The 22,537-nt window shown below is 35.4% G+C and overlaps 4 protein-coding genes across 6 annotated transcripts; 2 read left to right on the top strand and 2 right to left on the bottom strand.

Moving 5' to 3' along the window:
- Positions 1–20: 20 nt before the first annotated feature.
- smim15 (small integral membrane protein 15) lies at positions 21–1,241 on the bottom strand. The gene is made up of 2 exons (XM_058785430.1): positions 1,097–1,241; positions 21–624 (listed from the first exon to the last, which is right to left on the bottom strand). Exon 2 carries the CDS (start codon positions 591–593, stop codon positions 369–371), a length of 225 nt encoding a protein of 74 aa, XP_058641413.1. The 5' UTR covers positions 594–624; positions 1,097–1,241; the 3' UTR covers positions 21–368.
- Positions 1,242–1,949: 708 nt separating this feature from the next.
- On the top strand, positions 1,950–9,629 carry depdc1a (DEP domain containing 1a). Its single transcript, XM_058785926.1, has 12 exons — positions 1,950–2,222; positions 2,608–2,873; positions 2,963–3,095; positions 3,176–3,297; positions 4,034–4,164; positions 4,253–4,300; positions 4,465–4,602; positions 5,275–6,147; positions 6,874–7,046; positions 7,170–7,343; positions 8,279–8,458; positions 8,589–9,629. The coding sequence occupies exons 1-12, from the start codon at positions 2,175–2,177 to the stop codon at positions 8,730–8,732; spliced, it is 2,430 nt and encodes an 809-aa protein (XP_058641909.1). The 5' UTR covers positions 1,950–2,174; the 3' UTR covers positions 8,733–9,629.
- Positions 9,630–10,019: 390 nt separating this feature from the next.
- On the top strand, positions 10,020–15,116 carry LOC131545344 (retinal Mueller cells isomerohydrolase). Of its 2 annotated transcripts, XM_058784064.1 has the most exons (14): positions 10,024–10,270; positions 10,569–10,651; positions 10,842–10,992; positions 11,184–11,291; positions 11,414–11,555; positions 13,045–13,192; positions 13,282–13,363; positions 13,438–13,570; positions 13,705–13,844; positions 14,023–14,152; positions 14,266–14,380; positions 14,595–14,689; positions 14,774–14,885; positions 14,961–15,116. In XM_058784064.1, the coding sequence occupies exons 1-14, from the start codon at positions 10,260–10,262 to the stop codon at positions 15,107–15,109; spliced, it is 1,599 nt and encodes a 532-aa protein (XP_058640047.1). In that variant the 5' UTR covers positions 10,024–10,259; the 3' UTR covers positions 15,110–15,116. The 2 variants fall into 2 exon arrangements, with proteins under 2 accessions (XP_058640046.1, XP_058640047.1); XM_058784063.1 differs by having other exon boundaries at positions 10,020–10,270; positions 14,774–15,116.
- A 325-nt stretch (positions 15,117–15,441) lies between these two features.
- si:ch211-198n5.11 (methylcrotonoyl-coenzyme A carboxylase 2) lies at positions 15,442–22,531 on the bottom strand. Of its 2 annotated transcripts, XM_058784061.1 has the most exons (14): positions 22,514–22,531; positions 21,714–21,796; positions 20,633–20,938; positions 20,315–20,511; positions 19,721–19,899; positions 19,560–19,640; positions 19,246–19,424; positions 18,055–18,247; positions 17,879–17,970; positions 16,543–16,699; positions 16,163–16,285; positions 15,962–16,086; positions 15,764–15,845; positions 15,442–15,578 (listed from the first exon to the last, which is right to left on the bottom strand). In XM_058784061.1, exons 2-14 carry the CDS (start codon positions 21,731–21,733, stop codon positions 15,492–15,494), a joined length of 1,821 nt encoding a protein of 606 aa, XP_058640044.1. In that variant the 5' UTR covers positions 21,734–21,796; positions 22,514–22,531; the 3' UTR covers positions 15,442–15,491. The 2 variants fall into 2 exon arrangements, with proteins under 2 accessions (XP_058640044.1, XP_058640045.1); XM_058784062.1 differs by lacking the exon at positions 22,514–22,531 and having other exon boundaries at positions 21,714–21,849.
- Between the last annotated feature and the right edge of the window lie 6 nt (positions 22,532–22,537).

Below are 22,537 nucleotides of genomic sequence, written 5' to 3' on the forward strand. Positions count from 1 at the left end.
TAGACAGTTTTGAGCCAAAATTCATGTTAAGATTTTTTTATTAATAAAAAAAGCATAATTTAAGTGTTTTGTGGATTCAACTTGGAAAAAACAATCAACCCAGTAAAAAATGGAATGCAGAGTACTGCACAATGGTGTATAGCACAACAATGCAGTGCATTTTCCACTGTATTGATAATATCCTGGAAAAGTACTGCAGTCCTGCCATTGAGATCAGTCAACTCCCCATTATATGTTCCCTCTAAGGGTTTACTAAGGCCTCTTTCAAGCCCAGTCTTGCTCCAAGTCCCATAAGAACTGTCCTGGGTGAAGAGAAGAGCCATATATCGGGGACCGGACTGTTACATTGACCCCTCTCCATGCCAAGCTCAATCCTTCTTGGCCCTCTTGGCTTTGGCAATGTTCTCTTGTCGTTTTTGTTTCTTCTTCTGCTCACGGTCCTTGGCCTCGATCATCTTGGCAAGTTTCCATGACAACAGGGCACTGGCGATAAACAGAGGGGTCAAAGCCAGGATAACTGTGGTGAGAAAGCCATAGGGGTCTTTGGCTGCCCACTCCACCACATATTCTGCCCATGCTTTGATATCAATCATCGTCCTTGTACTCTGTCTTCAGCAGCAGATCCTGAGAAGAGAGAAGAGTTGTAAATTCACATCACTAGATGCAGGATCTCAGGCAATGTGTAAAAAGTCATATTCCTAAGTTTACATTGTAGTTTAGAGTCAATATTGCTCGCTGTAATTGCCTTTTATGCCTTTATTGACTGATCATATTATTAGCTATTTAGTTTAGCACGCAAATATAGGAGTTTTGTTTTACCGAGTAAAGACTTATTTTTCTTTTGTGCAATAAATAAATATCTATTCATGTTTATATTTAAAAATGATTTGATAAAACTGTTAAAGCAGTTACTGTTCTCTAACGAAGTTCGGTAGGTACGTTATCATTGACAGCTAAAAGCTAGCAACACAGCTTTCTGGCGACTGTTCTACACCACCAATATGAATGAAAATTACACTATAGCAACTTTGTGTACATATCATTACATAGAGCATGTTGTTCAATGTGATCTGATTATACAAAGACGAGCACCTACCAGATAAACCGTTCAATATTTGCCGAGCAGTTATGAGTCGGTAACCGTGGCCAGAAACACCTCACGGCAATAAAAACGGAAGTGAAACTCTAACGTGTGTGCATTGCACCATGGGGATTGTAGTCGTTCCCATTCACGTCCTCAGATCGGAAACTACATATATGGCTTATTAAAATGAAACAGTGTCAAATATGTGTAAATGAGCCTATTTATTTTACCATTGATTTTTTTTATCGTTGTTAACCTCTGTATTCATGTTGTCTTGTAGCGCATGCAATGTGAATCATATATAACTATGTAATTTGAATTATATTTCATTATAAATATGATAATGATAAATAGTATATATAATTTGACCAGTTCCAGATTTAAATAGTTTGTAAAAAAAAAAAAAAAAAAAAAAAACAAGGACAGAAAACAATAAAATGGATTTACACACATCAGGTTATGGTATTATCCACACAGAAAAAAAGGAAAGCAAAAAATAATCTTAAAATATCTTTTAAGAAAAGGTGTCATAATGCATCAAAAAAGCGGCAATCTTTTTGTTGTTTGTAAGTCTAAAATGAAAGAGAGATGAAATGAGAGTCAAATTCAGCAAGAAAAAGGAGAAAAGACAAAGGAGATTTAAGCCATTTTTGCTTATGAATGAAGAATTTTGCATTCAATATAAGGAAATTAACAACATATTTCGCAGACAATAGCTTCGGATTTTCATAATAAAAATAACATCTTTGAGAGTTTATTATTAATCAGACCAATATTTTGACAGCCAAAACTGTCACCAGTGAACAACCAATGGCTGTCGCCATGTAGATCATGTGGCCAAACAAACCATCCAATCACAATCTTCCGAGACGTTAGCGTTGTAATTTCAAACGGGTGTGAGGATTGAAACGTCCCTGGATTATGTTTACACAGCCAGCGACATATCTATTAGCGGGTTTAGCTATCAATATATTCATTAATACTATTAAATATAGCCTAATGTGTTCAGTAGATCAAAAATAAACTCTCCCGTATATGTAGGAATAATGAAAACGGCTGCATAGGTGTTTAATACATCGCGATCTTTTCAATGAGTTCACACATCGTCACTCCAGGTCCATACAGGGCCACTAAACTGGTGAGTCTCTCCTGCCTTTTTGATCGCGTTTGTTTACAAGGTCAATTAACTGCATCTCAGTTGTATAATGCACGTTTATTTAGCTGTTCAGTTTTTGTTAAACAAATTGAGTTGTTGTTTTTTTGAGCTATAGAAGTGCCATGTTTATTGTTAGGTGTTTTTTGAGCTATATATGTTGTTATAGTTCACATTAAAACAATTTACCATGCCTTTTGTCTACTTAATGTATATTGAATGAAAAATTGTGAAAACATTTTGAACAAAAAGAGTAACAGTTATAAACTTGGAGAACAACGTTCTTCTCTGCATGTTATTATTAATTTATTTTTTTAATATATAAAGTGATTACAAGCTCTTCATGTGACGTTATCTTATTATTTTCCAGTGGAATGAAGTGACCAAGCTTTTCCGGGCAGGGATGCCTTCAAAGAAGCACCGACAGCACTTCAGAGTTTACATGAACTGCTTCACCGCATCAGCAGCTGTGGACTGGTTACATGAACTCTTGAAGAACAACAGCAATTTTGGACCCGACGTCACCAGACAGCAGACAGTCCAGCTGCTAAAAAAGTTCTTGAAGAACCATGTTATTGAAGATGTGAAGGGTAGATGGGGCATGGAAGACCTGGAGGACAACAGCCAGCTGTACAGGTATTATAAACTCTTTTAGAAAGGTTTGAAAGAATTTTGGTGAAAAATATAGAGAATCATAATGTTGTCTGGTTTAAAATATGTTTTAGGTTTCCATCAACTTCTCCACTGAAGACCATTCCTAACCGTGCCCCTGTTTTGAGGAAAAAGAGCATATCTATGATGGACAGGGAGACTTTCTTCAAATTCAGGGGCTCTAAGAAATTTGACAAAGAAATATTGGTAATTTGTGTTGTTTCCAATGTGGTGTTAACATGAAGTTTCATTGCAGATGTATAATATCCACTTGCTGTTTCACACAGGAAAATGTGGATCCAGAAGCACAAGAATCTCCTGTGGGATCTTCCTCAAGTGAGACAGAGCACTGCAGGGAGCTCACAGAAGACGACATTCAAGTCATCTGGAAGAATGTCACACTTACACAGTAAGCCCACCTCCCCCCACACCATTTGTCACATATAGTTTGCATGCTTTGAAGTACACAGCATTGCACCAAAAGTACTTCCTGCTTGCAGTCACTTGCAAAGCAGCAAGATTATCTAATGTAATACTTTGATGTATTGCTGGGCTCTAAATGGTTGGCATTTACAAGTCATACCAAGGTATTTTAAATAATATTTCGGTGCATGTCCACAATGGTAATTTTTTTTTGTTAGTGATCACTGCTGGTTTGTTTTTGATGTAGACATGGATTCTGTATGATTTATTTGAATCCAAAATGAGTAATAATAGAGTAAAATGTGATGCTATGTTGTCTTTTTTGCAGTGTTTTCCCCTACACTCTTAAAATAAAGGTGCTTAAAAGGTTCTTCTCAGCGATGCCGTAGAAGAACCGTTTTTGATTCCACAAAGAGCCAGTCAAAGGTTCTTTATAGAACCATCTCTTACCTTTTTATAATCCGAAGAACCTTCTTTCGCCACAAAGAACCTTTTGTGAAACAGAAAGGTTCTTCAGATGTTAAAGGTTCTTTATGGAACCATTTAGACAAAAAAGGTTCTTCTATGGCATCGTGAAGCACCTTTATTTTTAAGAGTATAGGAAATTCTGTTACAAATGTCTAACTGTTCTAATTAGAGCGTGTATTACATAAATTAAGTACTTAATTAAGTAAATAAAACAACAGCAACATGATGTTCTATATCATATTTTGAATGCTCAGTTTGCAGAAGGTGGTGGGATCAGGGTCTCTTGAAGATGTTTTGGATATAGCCCAAGTCAATCCCCAGTTCATTGTTTATAATATGACCAAAGTCAATAAACATGGAGTCGTTTCTTTGGAAGATAAGACAGGTAGGCCAAATATGTGTCTTTTCAGTCTGTGGCGAACATCATATTTTTACATTCTGTTTATTTTGTGTTGTTTCATCCCCCTCAATAGATGATTTGCCACACTGGGTTTTGTCTGCCATGAAATGTCTTGCAAACTGTAAGTTATGGTACTTGTGAAAATAAGTGAAGTTGAAATAAGTATTTAAAATGTTACTACAGCCAGGTCAAGATAACATTCATAATGTACTTTTGTATATATGATATAAATATATGATTAATTAATTTTATAATAATGCTTTGTCATTTTTCCAATCCATCAAGGGCCAAAGTATGACTCAAACCAGCCGTCTTACCCAGGCTTTGAGAGGGATGTGTTTAAAACTGTTTCAGACTATTTCTACAGCCTTTCTCAGCCACTGCTTACTTACCAGTACTATGAACTCTTTGTCAACATCTTGGGTATGTATGAAGCACATTCTTGATTGTACAACTGTTTTCAGCACTGATAATAAGTAGTAATGTTTTTCTGAGCACCAAATCAGCATATTAAAAGGATTTCTGAAGGATCAAGTGATACTGGAGTAATGGCTGCTGAAAATTCAGGAATTATATTTTAAAATCTATTCAAATAGAAAATAGTTAATTTTAAATAGAAATAACATTTCACAATATTACTGTGTTTTTGGTCAAATAAGTGCAGCTTTGATGAACTTCTTCCAAAAACATTTAAAAAAATTCTTACTAACCTCAAACGTTTGAGTGGTAGTGTATCCATTTTACAGTTTATGTAAGTATGGTTTGTTACATGATTTTTTTTTTTTTTTCACAAAAGCAGGATAAATGGGTTAATAAGTCATTTGAGATTAAGGCCTGGATTGTTTGAATACTCATACACCTCATCCTTTCTGGGAAATGCCTCCTAAAGAATTACTTAAATCATTTGGCTGTGGGTATTAATATATAAAATCCTGATGGAACAAACTGTGGAGTCACACGGCGCTGTTTCTACTGACTGCACTGCTTTTGTGGTGTCTGAACTCTGTCTGCTCTGTTTAAAATGTCTCACCTCATTCTTGAATGTCTTTGCCTGCTTGTTTGTTGTTTATGTTCTGTTGTCTGGTCCTTTGCTAGTTATGTGTGGCTACATCATGGCTCCTAAAACTCAACGTGGAAAGCGTAAAAACCAGGAGGAACCCAACTGCCCACAGCCAGCGAAAACCCCATATGTGAATGCTGCCAACCTGTTCAAATCTACCGAATGCCTCCTACTAAGCTTAATAAGGAAGGAGGCCTTCGATGAAGCGGATTCACCCATGAGGGAAGTTTTCAGTTCAAAAGCAGAGACTAAGTTAGAAACCCATAGAGCACAGCAGCCCGTTTTTAGAGGTAGAAGGGCCAGCGATGGAGACCGGCTGGACGGTAGCTATCTAGAAATTCCTCAGGCTCACAAAACAGAAGTCCCATTTGGCAGGCTTCGGTCAAGAAGTTGCTCTTTGGAGGGCATTGTTGATAACCATTCAAAGAACACACTTCTCAGATCATCTGAAAGCCTACAGTCCTGCAGCACTGATAAATCATCCTCTCAAACAGATTCTCCAGTAGACCCAAACTTCAAATTTGAGCTTCAAGGTTCCTCAATGTCCATAAACTCTTCCGTTCAAACTTCCAGCAACAACACAAGCTCACAACTCCCTTCAGATCTTCCCCGAACCAACCAGAGACCCTCCAGGGCCCGGCCCAGAAGCATCGGTAACTTGTTTGACATAGAGGAGAATAGAGAAATGTCTGCTAGCAGCTTTAGCATCCACGCTCCTGTGGCTGAAATTACCATGAGGCCAGATTCCACATCCAGCATTGGCCTTAGAGGTCATGGTTTGATCAGTTTGCATGGAAGTTGCATGGACATTAGGGCAGGTCCGAGCTTTAGCAGACGCTGTCAGAGCTCTCTGGACCTGAGCAAACCTGCACCCACATGGCCCCCGTTAGCACGCCACCCCGAGCAAAGTAAGAGCATGTGAAAAACACACATAAACCATGAGTATGTGCTTGTCTGTTTGTGCTTGGGCATGTGTTTGTTTGTACCTGCTAGACTAACGTGAATTATAATTCTTAAAGGGATAGTTCACCCAAAAATGAAAACTCAAAAAATGTGCTCACCCTCATATTGTTCCAAACCTGTATGATTTACTGTATTTTCTTGCATGGAACACAAAATAAATACTCTTATTTTCTTGCTACGAATTTAAATTTTGGGGTGAACTATCACTTTAATGCTAACTAATTCTATGGCACACTTTGGCTACTAATAATACTTTTTTAAATGTTTTACATATGTATTCATTTGGCAAAATTTTTGGTAAAAAACTCTGAAAACTGGACAGAGTGTTGTGTGTGTGTGTGTGTGCATATTTGTGTGCATATTTTCTTTGTTTTCTTGTAATTAGCATTATTTATATATGTGTATGTATGTGTGTATATATTTATATACACACACATTTTTTTTAAATATTCTAAACATTTTATTCACTTACTGAAATGTAAAATATATCCTTTTTTTTTTTCTTTCTTTTTTTAGAGGTGCAATTGTGTTTGTGTGTTGCTTAAAGAAGTTTATGTGTGTGGATTGATCATGATCATCAGTACTTATTACATGATGTTTAAGCTTTATGTGTGTTTATACTCTTATGGTGTGGTTTATTTCGGTTACATGTGAGTCACATGACGTTCCAGGTTTATTGCAGCCATCACTGGAGCGGGTGGCCATCGAGGCCCTGCAGCTCTGCACCTTACTCCTGCCACCCGCCAGTCGCCGCAAACTACAGCTGCTTCTGCGAATGATCTCCCGTATGAGCCAGAACGTCGACATGCCGCGGCTGCATGACATCATTGGAACACGGACTCTGGTCAGGAAGAGTTCAATAGACCTTATATAGATTTTTTATTTTTATTTTTTTTACCTTTTATCATCTCTCAAGTCAATGCTTTGTTTTCTTGTCCTTTTGTGCATATTCATATATTTCGTACAGTTGGTGCAGACTTTCTCTAGATGTGTCTTGAGTTGTGAGGAGGTGGATGATCTGGACGAGCTCTTGGCTACAAGGCTGTTATCGTTTCTCATGGATCACCATCAGGAGGTCCTGCAGGTGCCTGTGTACCTGCGCAATGCTGTGGAAGATCACATTAATTACCTCAAATCACTGGTGAGTGCTGACAAACCACATGGAAATTACTCAAATGATATATATTTCTTAGAAATAATGTTTGTTTAAATTTATATTTATTATAATACAATATATTAGCAGTGATGTTTAAAATGGTAAATATATAGAACTATAATTAACTAAATTTTGAAAAAGCTCTTGCGTTCACCATGCTGCATTTGTTTAATCAAAAATCCAGTTAAAAGGGTAATATTGTGAAATATGATTGCAATTTAAAATAATTAATATATTTTAATTTATTCCTGTGATGGCAAAGCTGAATTTTTATCAGCTATTATTACAGTCTGGTGTCACATGATCCTTCAGAAATCATTCTAATATGCTGATTTGTTGCTCAAGAAACATTGCTTATTATTATCAATGCTAAAAACAGTTGTGCTGCTTAATATCTTTATGAAAACCTTGATACATGTTTTTCCAGGATTCTTTGATGAACAGAAAGTTCAAAAAGAACAGCATTTATTAGAAATAATATTTTTACTGTCATGTTTGATCAAATTAATCCTTGGTTAATAAAAGTGTTAATTTTTTAACACAGAAAAAAATTATAATTCTGACCCTAAACTTTTGAACTGTATTGTATATATTTAATTTTTTTTTTTTAAAGCAACTTGCAACCTGAGGATGAAGGACTAGTGAGGGTTAAACAGAACCTGAGTTGAAACAAAAGCATCTGAAAATAATTCTGGCTCATCCCTCAGTTTGTAAAAACATATATATATATATAATTTTTTTTTTTTTTTTTTTTTTTTTGTGTATTGTAATGGCCATTGTATTGGAGGACTTAAACATAGAACATGTTAAATTGAATTCAAACCAGATTATTCATGAGAAGAGATGTCTCTGTTTATTTATTTATCCGTGCATTACATTTTGTTTATCCAACATTCATTTGCATGTGTTCTGGATCTCAGACCGCATACCCAGGCTCTGGTGTTGCCATGCCGACCTACTCATTCTGCAGGCAGATCAGCACTCAGGAGTTTGAAGAGCAGAAACTGTCTGTGTCCCAGACTGCTCTTGCTGACCTACTGGAGAGTCTCATAAAGGACAAGACCATGTCTGTGAAAGAGAAGAAAAAGAAGCTAAAACTGGTATTTATTTACTCAGCTTCTCATATCTCATAAACATCCTGCTGTTTCCACGAAAGGGATACAAAATAAGGCCTTAAACATATGACCGCATACAAAAGCAGATTATTATTATTTTTTGTTCTTCTCTCAGTTTCAGAAGGAATATCCTGACATCTACTCGAGACGTTTTCCCACAACAGAGAGTGAAGCTCAGCTTTTTGCAGATAAGCCAAAGATAAAACCGCCAATGCTGTTAAGCATCAAGAAAGCCAAAACCTTCAGTATTCGAAACTGAATACCTCTTAAATTAAGTATGAATGATATTTTGGGAGACTGTTTGAGTTTAAAGACCTCTAGTTGATCTGATGCATTTTGGATCGCATGGTAGAATCTGAACTGTAACTTTGGTTGAAGTGTTTTTTTTTTTTTTTTTTTAGGTTTCTTATGGTATTGCTCTCTAGTGAAGTGACTTTTCTTTTTTATGAATTTCAGTACAGATGTCTGTTAGTTTTAATGTTATTTATTTAAGTGTGTGATTTATTGTAAGTTATTGGGAGCTTTCAGACATTCATAGTGTCATATCTACAAAAGCTCAGAGAACCCACAGCAAATATGCAGATAGGTTTGACATACAGTTTACATGGAGACTTCTTGAAACGAAATGAAGATTTTATTTTTAGTCTTATAACATTGTTTGTGTGTCACTTTTAGTCCCTTGTTTTTCTATTATCTCTTTTTTTGTGTGTGTCTTCAGGTGTCTTTACCATTCAGGTGCATAGAAAATGCTCACTCAGACTTCTAAAGACAAATATATTGATTTTCCAAGCGATGTGGGAGTTTCCTGGCTACTAAGCTAGTATGGGCTAATTTGCACTGTTTTTTGCCGTCTCAAATGCGCTAACGTGTAGTCATTTCTTATGTACATATTTTCTTTCTAGTCAGTACTAACTACTGATTGCTTATGTTCCTCTCTTGTCAGTGTTTTATCATCTTGCACTTGCATCAGTCATTGTACTGATTCAGTGGCTTGCGTATTAAGAATGAAAGACTAAACTTGGTTTGACTGTATCGAGTTAATGAGCATAAGTGAGCCAAATCCATTGTTTTATGTTGTTTATTACTTTATTGTATCACCCTGAATACTTATACTGTTCCTGATCTATGCAATAAACATTTTAAATATGCAATTTTTTGTGTGAAAATACTTTAAAAAAAAAATTATTGTCAGTATTTGAAAGGTATGAACATATGCATGTGTGCATGTCATTGTAGTGAGACTTGTGAGAAGTGCTTCTGTGTGGACCTTCATCAGTATTCACATCCAGTCTCCGTTTATGAATGATATGGTGCTCTGGCCCCGGAAAACAAATCATTTGTCATCCAGGGCAATAAACAAAGAAATGTGATTTAATTAAATGCCTTTTCACATGCCACATTCCCATGACTATGGACAATTGGCAACTTTTTGTATTGTGGAAATGTGCACTCTTGTTGTTGTTGTTTAAATACTGAAACAACAATGTGCTTCATTACTTTCATATTTCTTTTTTTGTTTTGTTTTAATTTAAAAAAAGTAAATATTCATAAAGCTCTGTGCAAATTAAGCCAGTTCACCACCGGTTTGAATGTGTTCTTCATTTGAGCTGTAAAGGTAAACGTTAGTGGAAATGTTCTTGGTCTGAACACAAAGGGATTTTTGTTTCAGAGCCTTCCAATCGGCTGGAGGAGGAGGAGGAGTTCTAAGACTGTGGCTGTTCCTGGGAACAGGACAGTTCTGGTTTACACACAAACAGGCAGCATCTCACCTCAAACTCAGTTCAACATGGTCAGCCGGTGAGTAATGGAACTTTTAACTCTCAGTTAAACTGTGCAGATTGTACAAATGTATTTATTGTATATTTTTGGAAACGTTTGGCAAATTTTAAAAGTATTTCTTTTTAAAAGTGATGTGTCCTTAATCATTTGTTTCCTTTAAGCATAAATTTGTCCTTGGCAATGTATAATTTCGAAGAATGTGCGAAATGCCTCAGGAATGAGTATATTAGTATAAGTTTAGTTGTTTTTTGTTTTGTTTTTCTTTTTCATGTCACGTCATTATGCTAAAAATGTGGACATCTGTTTTCATTCACAGTCTTGAACACCCAGCTGGTGGCTATAAAAAAATCTTTGAGTCATGTGAAGAGTTAGCCGAGCCCATTCCTGCTCATGTCTCAGGTTTGTACACCTATAATCTTATAAATGAAGCATTTTCAATTTGATAACTTTCCACATTTTGTATGTATGCAGCTTCTGCTGTTGCCTATGTAAATGCCTTGTAGCCTTTGATATGGGAGCTGTTTTATAGACATTTGGGGGCTGAAGAATTTGTTTGGTTAAAGTGAACCTTCTCTTTCTCTCTCTGCAGGCAAAATCCCAGCCTGGCTCACTGGCAGTCTGCTCCGTGTGGGCCCTGGGCTCTTTGAGATTGGAGATGAACCTTTTTACCACCTTTTTGATGGCCAGGCTCTCATGCATAAGTTTGACCTGAAGGATGGACATGTCACTTATTACCGCAGGTAGCTGTGTTTTACTTTTTTGTTTATAGTGCAGTAATACCCAAATTGAGTTTATGACCTAAATGTTTTGCAATAGGTTACTGGAATTGAAATGGCTCATATGCTGGATAATTTGTTCGTAAAAAGTGGTTTAATGCAGAAATTAGATTTTGCTTAATCAAATGCATATTTACTGGCAACTTTAACTTCAGGTTTATCAGAACTGATGCTTATGTGAGAGCCATGACAGAAAAAAGGATTGTGATCACAGAGTTTGGCACCGCTGCATATCCAGATCCATGTAAAAACATCTTTTCCAGGTCTGGAGAATATTTTCTGTTCGATTTCATTTGGGAGTATAATAATAATGCCACATAAAAACAAATGTACTCCTAATGGTGCATTTACTTATGGTATTTCCTTTTTTATATATATACATCAGGTTTTTTACTTACTTTCAAGGCGTTGAGGTGACAGACAACTGCCTTGTCAACTTATATCCCATTGGTGAGGACTTCTATGCCTGCACAGAAACCAACTACATAACCAAAGTTGATCCTGATACCTTAGAAACAATAAAAAAGGTAGGCTTTTGCACTGTTGCCCAATTTTTTTTTATTGCATTTTAACAGTACACATGTAAATTTCCATGTAACAGAGAAAACATACACAAAATAAAAAATAAAATAAAAAACGTTCTCAGTATTTTACATTAATATACTTCTATCAACATATTTCCAACTCCACCACATTTTAAAAACATTTTGAAAGGTCCCCAAACTCCATCAAAAATTATGTATTTATCTCTTAATATACAAGTTATCTTTTCCATTAACATATTTGATACCATTTCTTTCAGCCATCGTCCTATGTTTGGTGCATATATACTTTTCCAGTTTAAAGAAATAAGCTGTTTCGCTTGAAGAATACATATATTTATAAATATATACTCCGTCTTTTTTAACTTGATCTCCTTAGGATATAAATGAAATAAAAAGATTAAAGGTGACAGTGGTATGTTAACATCAAGGATCTTTTCTATCATTCCTTTCACTTCTTTCCAAAAATTCCTAACTTCTTCACACTCCCATATACAGTGATATAGCGTTCCTTTAAAATTGCTGCATCTTAAGCAAGTATCTGGGATATTTTCATTATATTTATGCAATACAACTGGAGTTATATAAATCTTCATCAGCCATTTACATTGTAGCAGTTTCATTCGTGTGTTCATTGTTAGTGATTGAGCTTCCTTGCATGCTTCCATCCAGTCCTCCATCTGAATATCGTCCTTAAGATCCGATCTCCAAGCTTCCAATTTACTGTTTGAAGAATCCTTTGATCCTGACACCAGCATATTATATAATGAAGAAATTAAACCTTTACTAAAACAATTTCTTGTCACTTCTTTTTCCAAAATAGACAATGGTGGCATATCGAGGGAATTATTTTGTGATTTGAGGATAAAATTTCTTATTTGTAAATGCTTAAAGAAACGTTTTGTAGGAATATTGTATGTATTAACTATTTCCTCAAATGACATTAAGAGTATTGTTAACAAATAGATCTGCTCTGTTGCCCAATTTTGAGGCTATTAACAAAAACATATCTTTTAAAGGAATAGTTCACACAAAATGAACTTTTCCTGAAAATTTACTCACCCTCAGACCATCCAAGATGTAGATGAGTTTGTTTCTTCATCAGAACAGATTTGCATTACATCACTTGCTTTCTAATGGATCCTTTGCAGTGAATGGGTGCCGTCAGAATGAGAGTCCAAACAGCTGATAAAAACATCACAATAATCCACAAGACTCCAGTCCATCAATTAACATAGTCATGCTGATTACTAATAGATTATCGTGATGTTTTGATCAGATGTTTGGACTCTCATTCTGACGGCACCCATTCACTGCAGAGGATCCATTGGTGAGCAAGTAATGTAATACTAAATTCCTGTTGCTATAAAGAAACAAACTCATCTACATCTTGGAAGGCCTGAGGGCAAGTACATTTTCAGCAAATTCTCATTTTTGCATGAACTATTACTGTAACATCTCTACTTTCTCATAGGTGGACCTTTGCAATTATCTCTCAGTCAATGGTGTGACTGCACATCCACATACTGAACCAGACGGTACTGTATATAACATTGGAAACTGCTTTGGGAAGAACATGTCACTGGCCTACAACATTGTCAAGATCCCTCCACCACAAGAAGGTTGGTACATTGTTTTGTTGGCCTAAAAGGATCTTATTAATGCATTCTGAGGAGGTGTTTAACTTTTCTATTATCATTTATTTAATCAGATAAATCCGATCCAATTGAGAAGTCAAAGGTCTTGGTGCAGTTTCCAAGCAGTGAGAGATTCAAACCATCCTACGTCCACAGGTTGATAATATAATATATAATATAATATAACCAATTTTTAAAAGAAATATTAATAAATTATATATATTTTACAGCTTTGGCATGACGGAGAACTACTTTGTGTTTGTTGAGACTCCAGTGAAGATCAATCTGCTGAAATTTCTGACTTCCTGGAGTGTCAGAGGGACAAATTACATGGACTGCTTCGAGTCGAATGACAAAATGGGTGTAAGTCAGAGCTTACTGGCATATTATATCATGTTCGAAATGTTAATTATATGTTTGGGAAACGAAAACAACAAAAAAAATGCTCTGGGTATTTTGTACGGTAATTCATCCTCTTCATTTGGTTGCATTCCCAGACGTGGTTTCATCTGGCAACCAAGAACCCTGGAGAATACATTTACCACAAATTCAGAACATCTGCCTTTAATCTTTTCCATCACATTAACTGTTACGAGGACCAAGGCTTTATTGTTGTTGACCTTTGCACTTGGAAGGGGTAAGACTGCTTGTTTTTATATTTATTGAAGCATTAGCTAACATCGCAAAAAGGGCCAAATAACGTATCAACTAACAAAAAAAATACATGCATTTGATAATGGCGGTAAACATGGCCAGAGGAGAGCTCAAAAATAGACTATGGTGATCATCTGTGGTCCCCTTTCTTTGAACGACAGGCATGATTTTGTGTATAATTATCTATATTTGGCAAACGTGAGGCAAAACTGGGAGGAAGTCAAAAAAGCAGCCATGAGAGCTCCACAGCCAGAGGTGCGGCGATACGTGCTTCCACTGGACATTCACAGGGTAAGAGAGATATCATGATCCTACGTCACCTCAGGAACAATTCAATTGAATTCAGTTTGTTTCTTCATCTTTTTGTCTCTGTCTTTCAGTCATTCCTTTTTTTGTTTTTGCAGGAAGAGCAGGGGAAGAATTTGGTTTCGCTTCCATACACCACAGCCACTGCTGTCATGTGCAGTGATGGAACCATTTGGCTTGAACCTGAGGTTCTTTTCTCTGGACCACGTCAAGGTAAATACTCAGTCAGCACCTTCCTTATTTGGAAACGGTCATAAATACAGCCGAGTTATTATAGATTTATAACTATTTTTTCTTTAAATAATTGTTTTATTTTTTGACTTACTATTTAATTTAATGTACTTATTAAAAACAAATATTAATAATTGTTTAAAAAATAGATTTTTTTGAAAGTATTTCCTCTTTGGGGGTTGTGTTTGTGTTTCAGCTTTTGAGTTTCCTCAGATCAACTACAAAAAATACTGTGGGAAAAATTACACCTTCGCTTATGGACTTGGGCTAAACCACTTCGTTCCAGACCGGGTGGGTGTGACGTGATACTGAAAACATTTTTCATGTTCAACATTTGCTCTATGTGTGATTTGTGTAATTTTTGTGGGGTTTTAGATTTGCAAGTTGAATGTGAAAAGCAAAGAAACATGGATATGGCAGGAGCCAGATGCCTATCCATCCGAGCCACTGTTTGTGCAAAGCCCTGATGCTAAAGATGAAGATGATGGTACATATACAGAACATATATTTTGGATCCTGTTATTATCCCAAAATAATGAAGTCTTTATTCCGGTTTTCTCAGGTGTTCTTCTGAGTATTGTAGTGAAACCAGGAGTCACCCAGAGGCCAGCATTCCTTCTCATACTCAATGCCACAGACCTGACAGAAATGGCACGTGCAGAGGTTGATGTCCTGATTCCTGTCACTCTCCATGGCATGTACAAACCCTAGAGGATCAGAACCACGACTTTGCATTTCAGACTATGCTTTAAAATTGGTCATTTTGTAGTGTACATATAACTTTTTATTGTAAACAGTGTGATTGTTTGCTTTATGATAAACGTGTACAGTAAGACAGACGGCTTTTTTAAAATAAAATTTCTACTTCAGCATTTATGAACAATGATTTATTCACAAGTAAAATTCCATATGTACAAATAGGTTTAATTTACATCAGTCAGAAAATCACAATAATAAGGCACCACTGCTGATTACAGGCAAATTGTCTTTAAAATAAAGATATGTGTTTAACACTAACACTGTTAGTTTATTACTTTAATAAAACACCTTATACAAGTTCATCAAGTTCACTGAGGATTCTGCAGAGGTAGTGTTATAGTCGAAGAAAAGGAGTCCTCATTTTCTCTCTGGACAATTGATACTCTTGCTGCTTAATGATTTTCAGACACTTACTCAAAACCTAAAAGGGAACAGAAGTATATATTTTATTCATCTTTGATTTTCAAACTCAAGAGTGAAATCCAAATTAAACTATTTAACTATTAACTGTTTTATAACAGAAGATATGAGCAAATGTTTTAAGCTAACAACGAGAAGGGCATTTGGGCAGTCAATAAAATTCATTTACTAGCTTTTTTCTTTTACCTTTCTGGTGTCTTGAGGTAGAATAACACCATCATCCCACAGTCTGCCGGTGGAAAAGAATGCTGAACTCTCTTCCTTCAGCCTTCACAAGGACAACATTTTTATTTATTGTTCATTTTAATTATTTATTTTATACATATTTAATACACCTTTAAAACAACCAGTTCTGGACCTAATATGTGTTACATTGGGTCTTACATCTCATTAATCTGTGTGATTTCCTCTTCAGTCTGCACAAATGCATCCGAGTGGCCTGGGGCCAAAATCGACACTCTCGCATTGGGCCACAGGAACAGGAAATTAGGGTCAAAAGCCCTTCCACACTAAAACAAATGTTCATTTTAACTACACACAGTTTTTTTTTTTATCTAGAACAAAATAACAGATTTATATACTGACCATAGCATAGCTATCACCTCCATGACATCCTCCAATAACCACAGTAATTTTGGGAACAGAAGCACAAGCCACAGCAGACATCATGGAACCTTGAGCTTTTAGTCTGTTAGTGTTGGACTCTGCCTAAGAGAGACGGGAAAGAGAACGAGTGATTTAGAGGAATGAAGTGAGCGAGGGAGAAAAGAGAGCAAGTAACAAAGTAAAACAAGATGGCGTGTGTGTAGAGCCAGATATTGTTCCATTAAAACAAATAGTGGAAACTATTACACTTTCCTGTGTATCACATGTATGTTTAAATGACATTACAAGTAATGTGATTTCTCTTTTAAAGAATCTTTGTTGGAAAGTCTGCATATGTACGTAAATGTCTTTTGATGTACCTTGGTTTGTGAGAACGTGTGTGCAGGTTGTGGTGCTGTGTTTTGCAGGAAGATGAGAGGAATGTCCCTCTGATCACACAGCTGAACAAAATGACTGCCTTTCAGGGAAGCTTCATATGTCAGCTCTCCGTTATTTGCCACGATGCCAACCTGATGACTAAAGATTGATGAGAAAAATAAAATCACCTTCCATAGTAAAGAAAAACTAGATTTTTGCATGTTCTCAAGAAAACATAACTGACGTTTGCCAATGCAAAAACTCTCTCAATATATTCTGGGTGGTTGTTAAAGGGATAGTTCACCCAAAAATGAAGATTCTGTCATCATTTACTCACCCTCAAGTAGTTCCAAACCTGTATGAATTTCTTTGTTCTGCCGAACACAAAGGAAGATATTTTGAAGAAAGTTTGTGACCAGGCTGTTTTGAAAAAAAAAAAAAAAAATTCAATGGAAGTCAATGGTGCCCCAGAACTGCTCTGTTTCCCACATTCTTCAGAATATCTTCCTTTGTGTTCAACAGAACAAAGACATTCATACAGGTTTGGAACAACTTGAGGGTGAGTAAATGATGGTTTTCAGAGCATGTAACTATGCAGTAGCCAGGGTCTTCTGGGTGGTGTAAAAATTGTAAAAAGCCTTTATGATATTTTAGCTCCAAGAAATGGCTAATTTAGTATCAAAATTACAGTTTTATTGTCTGCCAGGTGATTTTGTTGTTGTTGTTGTTGAATTGATTAAACAATAATAACACCTCTTCTCAACAAACCACTTAATTAATGGTACAATTCATGTCCGTAGCACAAACGATGTGGGATATATTTAACAAATGATGATTGCCATAGCAAGGATTGCCAGTTAAATAAAGTTATAAGTAAAATTAAATATAAAGTAACAAAAGTTACATCAGTTTAACAATAGAGTAGTGTTTGTTCAGCATAACATAACCCTCAATAACAGTTTTATCTGAACATCTCTGATGTAGATTTATCCTTTTGGTAGGAGTTTCAGATTGCCACAACAACAGCTCTCAGAGATGTCCTTTGTGTGATCAAATAAAAGATTCTTGAAGAGATCGGTTCCCATCTTTAGCCAAGATTCCTTCTCTTAATCCACATCCTGCTTAGATCTGATTGGTCAGACACACAAAAGCAAGAAAATCTAATTTTCAGGTTAACTGTTTTATCTTTACATTTACCGTTGTACTGTCTACCATTTTCCTGTCACAGCAGTGCCCTGATAGGTTAACAGCGGGGAAAATTCCACTTACACAATAATCAAAACACCTCACTTTTTTCTAATAACAAATGAACTAAAAACATCCTCCAAATGCTATTACCCTTCAATTCTGGCAAACCCAGTGAGGAGGGGGGTGCCGTAACGGGCCTTGAACTCCTGAAACCGACTACCATCAGTCAGTCGACTCACAATCTAAACCGTATAAAGAAAGATGAGTAAATGAACACCCACAAATCATGTGATAGTATAAGTCTGAACCAGTGCATGTGTCTTTACCAGTCTGACATCCATGCTGTGATTGTAGCAACGGGGTGCAAGGCCCATGAGATCATCCACGTTGTACAGGGGCTCCTCAACCTGAGCGCTGTCCTCCTCTGGGAGCTCATAATTTAGGGTGGAGATGATGTTTCTGGTATGCTCATATGCCTCATTCTCTGCTGCAGCAAAATGGTCCACACAGCCACTCACTCTGGTGATACAGACAAAGAGGCAAGAAATTTGCAGTTAAATTAGAGAAATAAAAAAATTTCATCTAAGCAAAACTGCAGGATGCATTTATAATATTGTTGCAATATTGAGTTCAATTATTATTAGTGCTGTCAAATGATTAATCGCGATTAATCGCATCCAAAATAAAAGTTTTTGTTTACATAATATATATGTGTATACTGTATATATTTATTATGTATATGTAAATACAAACACATACATGTATATATTTAAGAAAAATATGTTATGCTTATATATTAAATATATTTATATATAATATAAAATATAAGAATATAAATATATAAATGTATATACATGCAAATATTTTCAAAATATATACTGTATGTGTGTATTTATATATACATAATAAATATACACGTACACATACATATATTATGTAAACAAAACTTTATTTTGATGCGATTAATCGTGATTAATTGTTTGACAGCACTAATTATTATATATTAATACAATTCTTTTATTTATTTACAAATAAAAATTATATTTCATTTTATGGTCAACTATATTATATTATATTATTTTACTGAGTATTATATTCCATCAGCTGAGCAAAACTATGCATGTTAAATACTGCTCAGTGCTCCAATATTAATATTATGTTTAATTATTATATTATATTAATACGGTTTCTTTATAATTCTGTTATTATTAGAGGGATGCACTTACTTTGTAGTTTTTATATTATATTATATCATATTATGTTAGATTATTAAATGAATCTAATTGCTTTACAAATTTTTGAATAATCTATGCTGTTTTAAATATACCCAAAAACTTGACTGACAATCAGTGAAGCAAAGCAGGATGGTTTTGGTCTTTGTTAACCACCACATTTTCATCATTATTTTTATTTATCAATCAATAACATGGTTGTGGACAGAGGGATTGAAAGCCACTGCTCTGGAGACCAAGATAAAAAAAGAAAAGAAAATGCAACCAAGGTAGGAAACGGCATACTCTGAGTGCAGCCTGGCTCCTCCCAGGTCCTCTGGGGAAACCTCCTCTCCAGTAGCAGCTTTCACCAGCGGTGGACCCCCCAAAAATATTGTTCCTATCCTGTGGACAATCACCGCCTCCTCAGACATAGTGGGGACATAAGCGCCACCAGCTGTGCATGACCCACACACTACTGCCACCTACAGGTTATGATATCACATTAGATCAAACATTTTAACATTACACAAAAAACATGAGTATCACAAAAAAAGAATTGACCGGGAATGGATATTTGTTTTTTTTAATAATAATGTTTTGCACGAATCTTTTATTACCTGAGGAATCTTCATTGCTGACATAACAGCTTCATTGTAAAAGGTGCGACCTCCATGGTTTCTATCAGGAAAGATCTCTGACTGTTGATACAGCAGTTGCACAACCATTAATGCACCATTAAGAGATTACGGAGCTCATCATGGGAATAAATGCAAGTTACCTGAAGAGGCAGAAATGCGCCACCACTGTCCACCAAGTAAACAGAGGGCAAACGATTCTGCATGGCCATAACCTGCGCCCTGAGCTGCTTTTTAACTGTGATGGGATACGCCGTGCCTCCTTTCACAGTGGCATCATTAGCAATGAACATGCACCAAAGTCCATTAATTTTACCGATTCCTGTGGAAAAATAAATAACAGTTTATAAGGAAGCGGTTTGAGAGGAATGCCTATGCACAAATATTTTAATATCAATTAATGTCAAATGATTACCTTTAATAATAATACAAACTCTAATAAATTTAAATAATAAATAAAGTCTAAATAATGCTACGTCTAATTATAATAATACCAATCAATAAATAAACAACCCTGGTGCACTGAAAAACACAATCTAAAGAAAGGAGAAAAATATCATTATAAATGACAATTATTTAATGATTAGTAACTATATTACTACCTTCATTATAAATAAGCATGACTGAAATTCTGATTTTGATCCTTTTAATGCCTAATTCTGTATTCTTTAATTCATTTTTTATTAACCATAAATAATAAATGATAATACTTTTCACTGTATCATGTAGTACATTACCTGTGAGACAGCCAGCTGATGGGATGTCTCCATAGGGCAGACCAAGTCCAGCAAAAGGAGAAAGTTCTAAATAATCTTCATCATCCAGCAGCATGCGGAGTCTGTCTCGTACGAGGACCTTTCGATTCCTCAGCGTATGCCGCGCTATGGCATTTTCACCACCACCCTTCATTACATTTTCCTTGTGCTCAAGGTATCTGTTGAAACAATACAATGTTATACAAGGTGGATATTACTTATGTGATGAAATTTATGATTAGGGAATAATATTGTAATGTAACTGTGGGAAGATCTTTTAAGCATGTGAATCAGATTTACTTTTGCTGACAGATTAGACTGTTCCTGAGATTGGCTTCATACACATGTCTGTGAACTGGATGAAATTCTCCATCTATAACTGGAAAGGCACTTGGCAGGCGTCTCCTGCGCACAGTGGAGCTCATACAGCGGGACGATGCTGCTGGTTGGTGTGTCCTATGTGTCAAGGGTTGCCACAGACTGCCTGAAACAGGTGAATGTGTGCAACTGAAAAGCTTTGGTGATGTGTCCCATGTGTCCCATGGGTTTTGAGTGAATGATGCTCTAGTGAGCTGAATGAGATTATTCCCTTTTACATGGAAAGACCTGGTGAAATAAGAGACATACATTTTATTTGCAATAACTTCAGGAATTACACACTGGCCTTGGAAGATTTCTATTCAAAACACCAGCTTTAATATAATAATAATAATTATTATAATTATTATTATTAATATTAAATATTCCAGACAGACAGATAGATTATTACAATTATTAGTTTATTAGTTATTATTATTCTCCGTTAAATTACGACCTTTAACGTACTTAATTAAAGAAAGAAAAATACAGGCTCATGCAGCATAAAGAAGCGGACGAATCATTTAAACTAGACATAAGAGAAAGACCAATGCAGTGTGCATATGTGATGACAGGAATCTAAATTAATAATGTTAAAGAATACCTTTCACTTGCTTTTGACTGTCACTGACACAATGAATTTGGTTTTTGTCATTGTAGAGATCGTGATTCAGGTTTTGTGCACAAACACGCTAAATGTAGCTCTGCCAGCATAAGAAATATGAAGTGACAGGTTGAGCAGTAATATTGCAGACTACAATCAACCACAAGAAATACTCAAGATTCTGTAAATACATATTGTTTTAATAATGCATAATGCATTGTTAATAATACAAAAAAAAAAAAAAAAACACCTTGGACATTGCATTGGTTCTTTAAATTATTCGTCTAATTCTTTATGCTGCATGAGCCTGTATTTTTCTTACTTTAAGTGTGTCAAAGGTCGTTATGAGCTTACTCGGATAGTAAACGCGAAGAACTTTCCAAAACGGCGGAAACACATTAGTTTAGCAAAAGATCTTACCTTAACATACAACAGTACATGATGAGGCGAGAGGCAGATGTCTAAAATTATTGAATGTTTTATAGTGTAACGAGAAACTAAGTCTGGAAGGAAACAAGCAGAAGGGAACGTTTGAGTTTTCGATATAGTGTATATATTACATAGCGACATAATGAACACTAGAGAGCAGTATAGATCAGTAAATGAGTGTCTATGGCACAGACTTGACTTGGGAGAATTCATCATAAACGATTCTATTCTATTCTATTCTACAAGGTTGGGTTATTATAGTAAAGAAAACTAAAAAACTAAATAATTATTCCATAAAAACAGCATTAAGAAATAAAATACACAATAACTGAGATAAAAAAACGCTTATTTTATTTTAGCTATGTCAGTGCAACTTGATATACAGCAATAACTAAAACTTAAATGTAAAAAATCTACAAAGACACATTTTTAAAACGAATAAAAATGACAAAAACACAGCAAAACTAAAACTTAAAATGAAAATAAATAAAAAACCCGAATTCAATATATTAATGGAAACTATAATAGTAATATGTGCACAGACAAATAACTGTCAGCCTAAAAACTATACCACACTTTCGTTAAAAAAAGAAGATATATACAAAAACAAAAATAACAAGACTACCCAAACATCTATAACACTTTCAGCTGCATATATATGTTATTTTTAGGCATTGGGCTATTTCTTACAAAATCTCCAGAGCTTCCAATTTATTACATTTCTGAACATATGCGTATATGCATAGCCTAGTTGGATTTCATTCTCTTTGACTTTCGCCATGCCATCTTACACATATGTAAGATTGAAGTTATTA

This window comes from Onychostoma macrolepis, chromosome 08 (assembly GCF_012432095.1).
Source record: "Onychostoma macrolepis isolate SWU-2019 chromosome 08, ASM1243209v1, whole genome shotgun sequence".
In the NCBI taxonomy this organism is placed as follows: domain Eukaryota; kingdom Metazoa; phylum Chordata; class Actinopteri; order Cypriniformes; family Cyprinidae; genus Onychostoma; species Onychostoma macrolepis.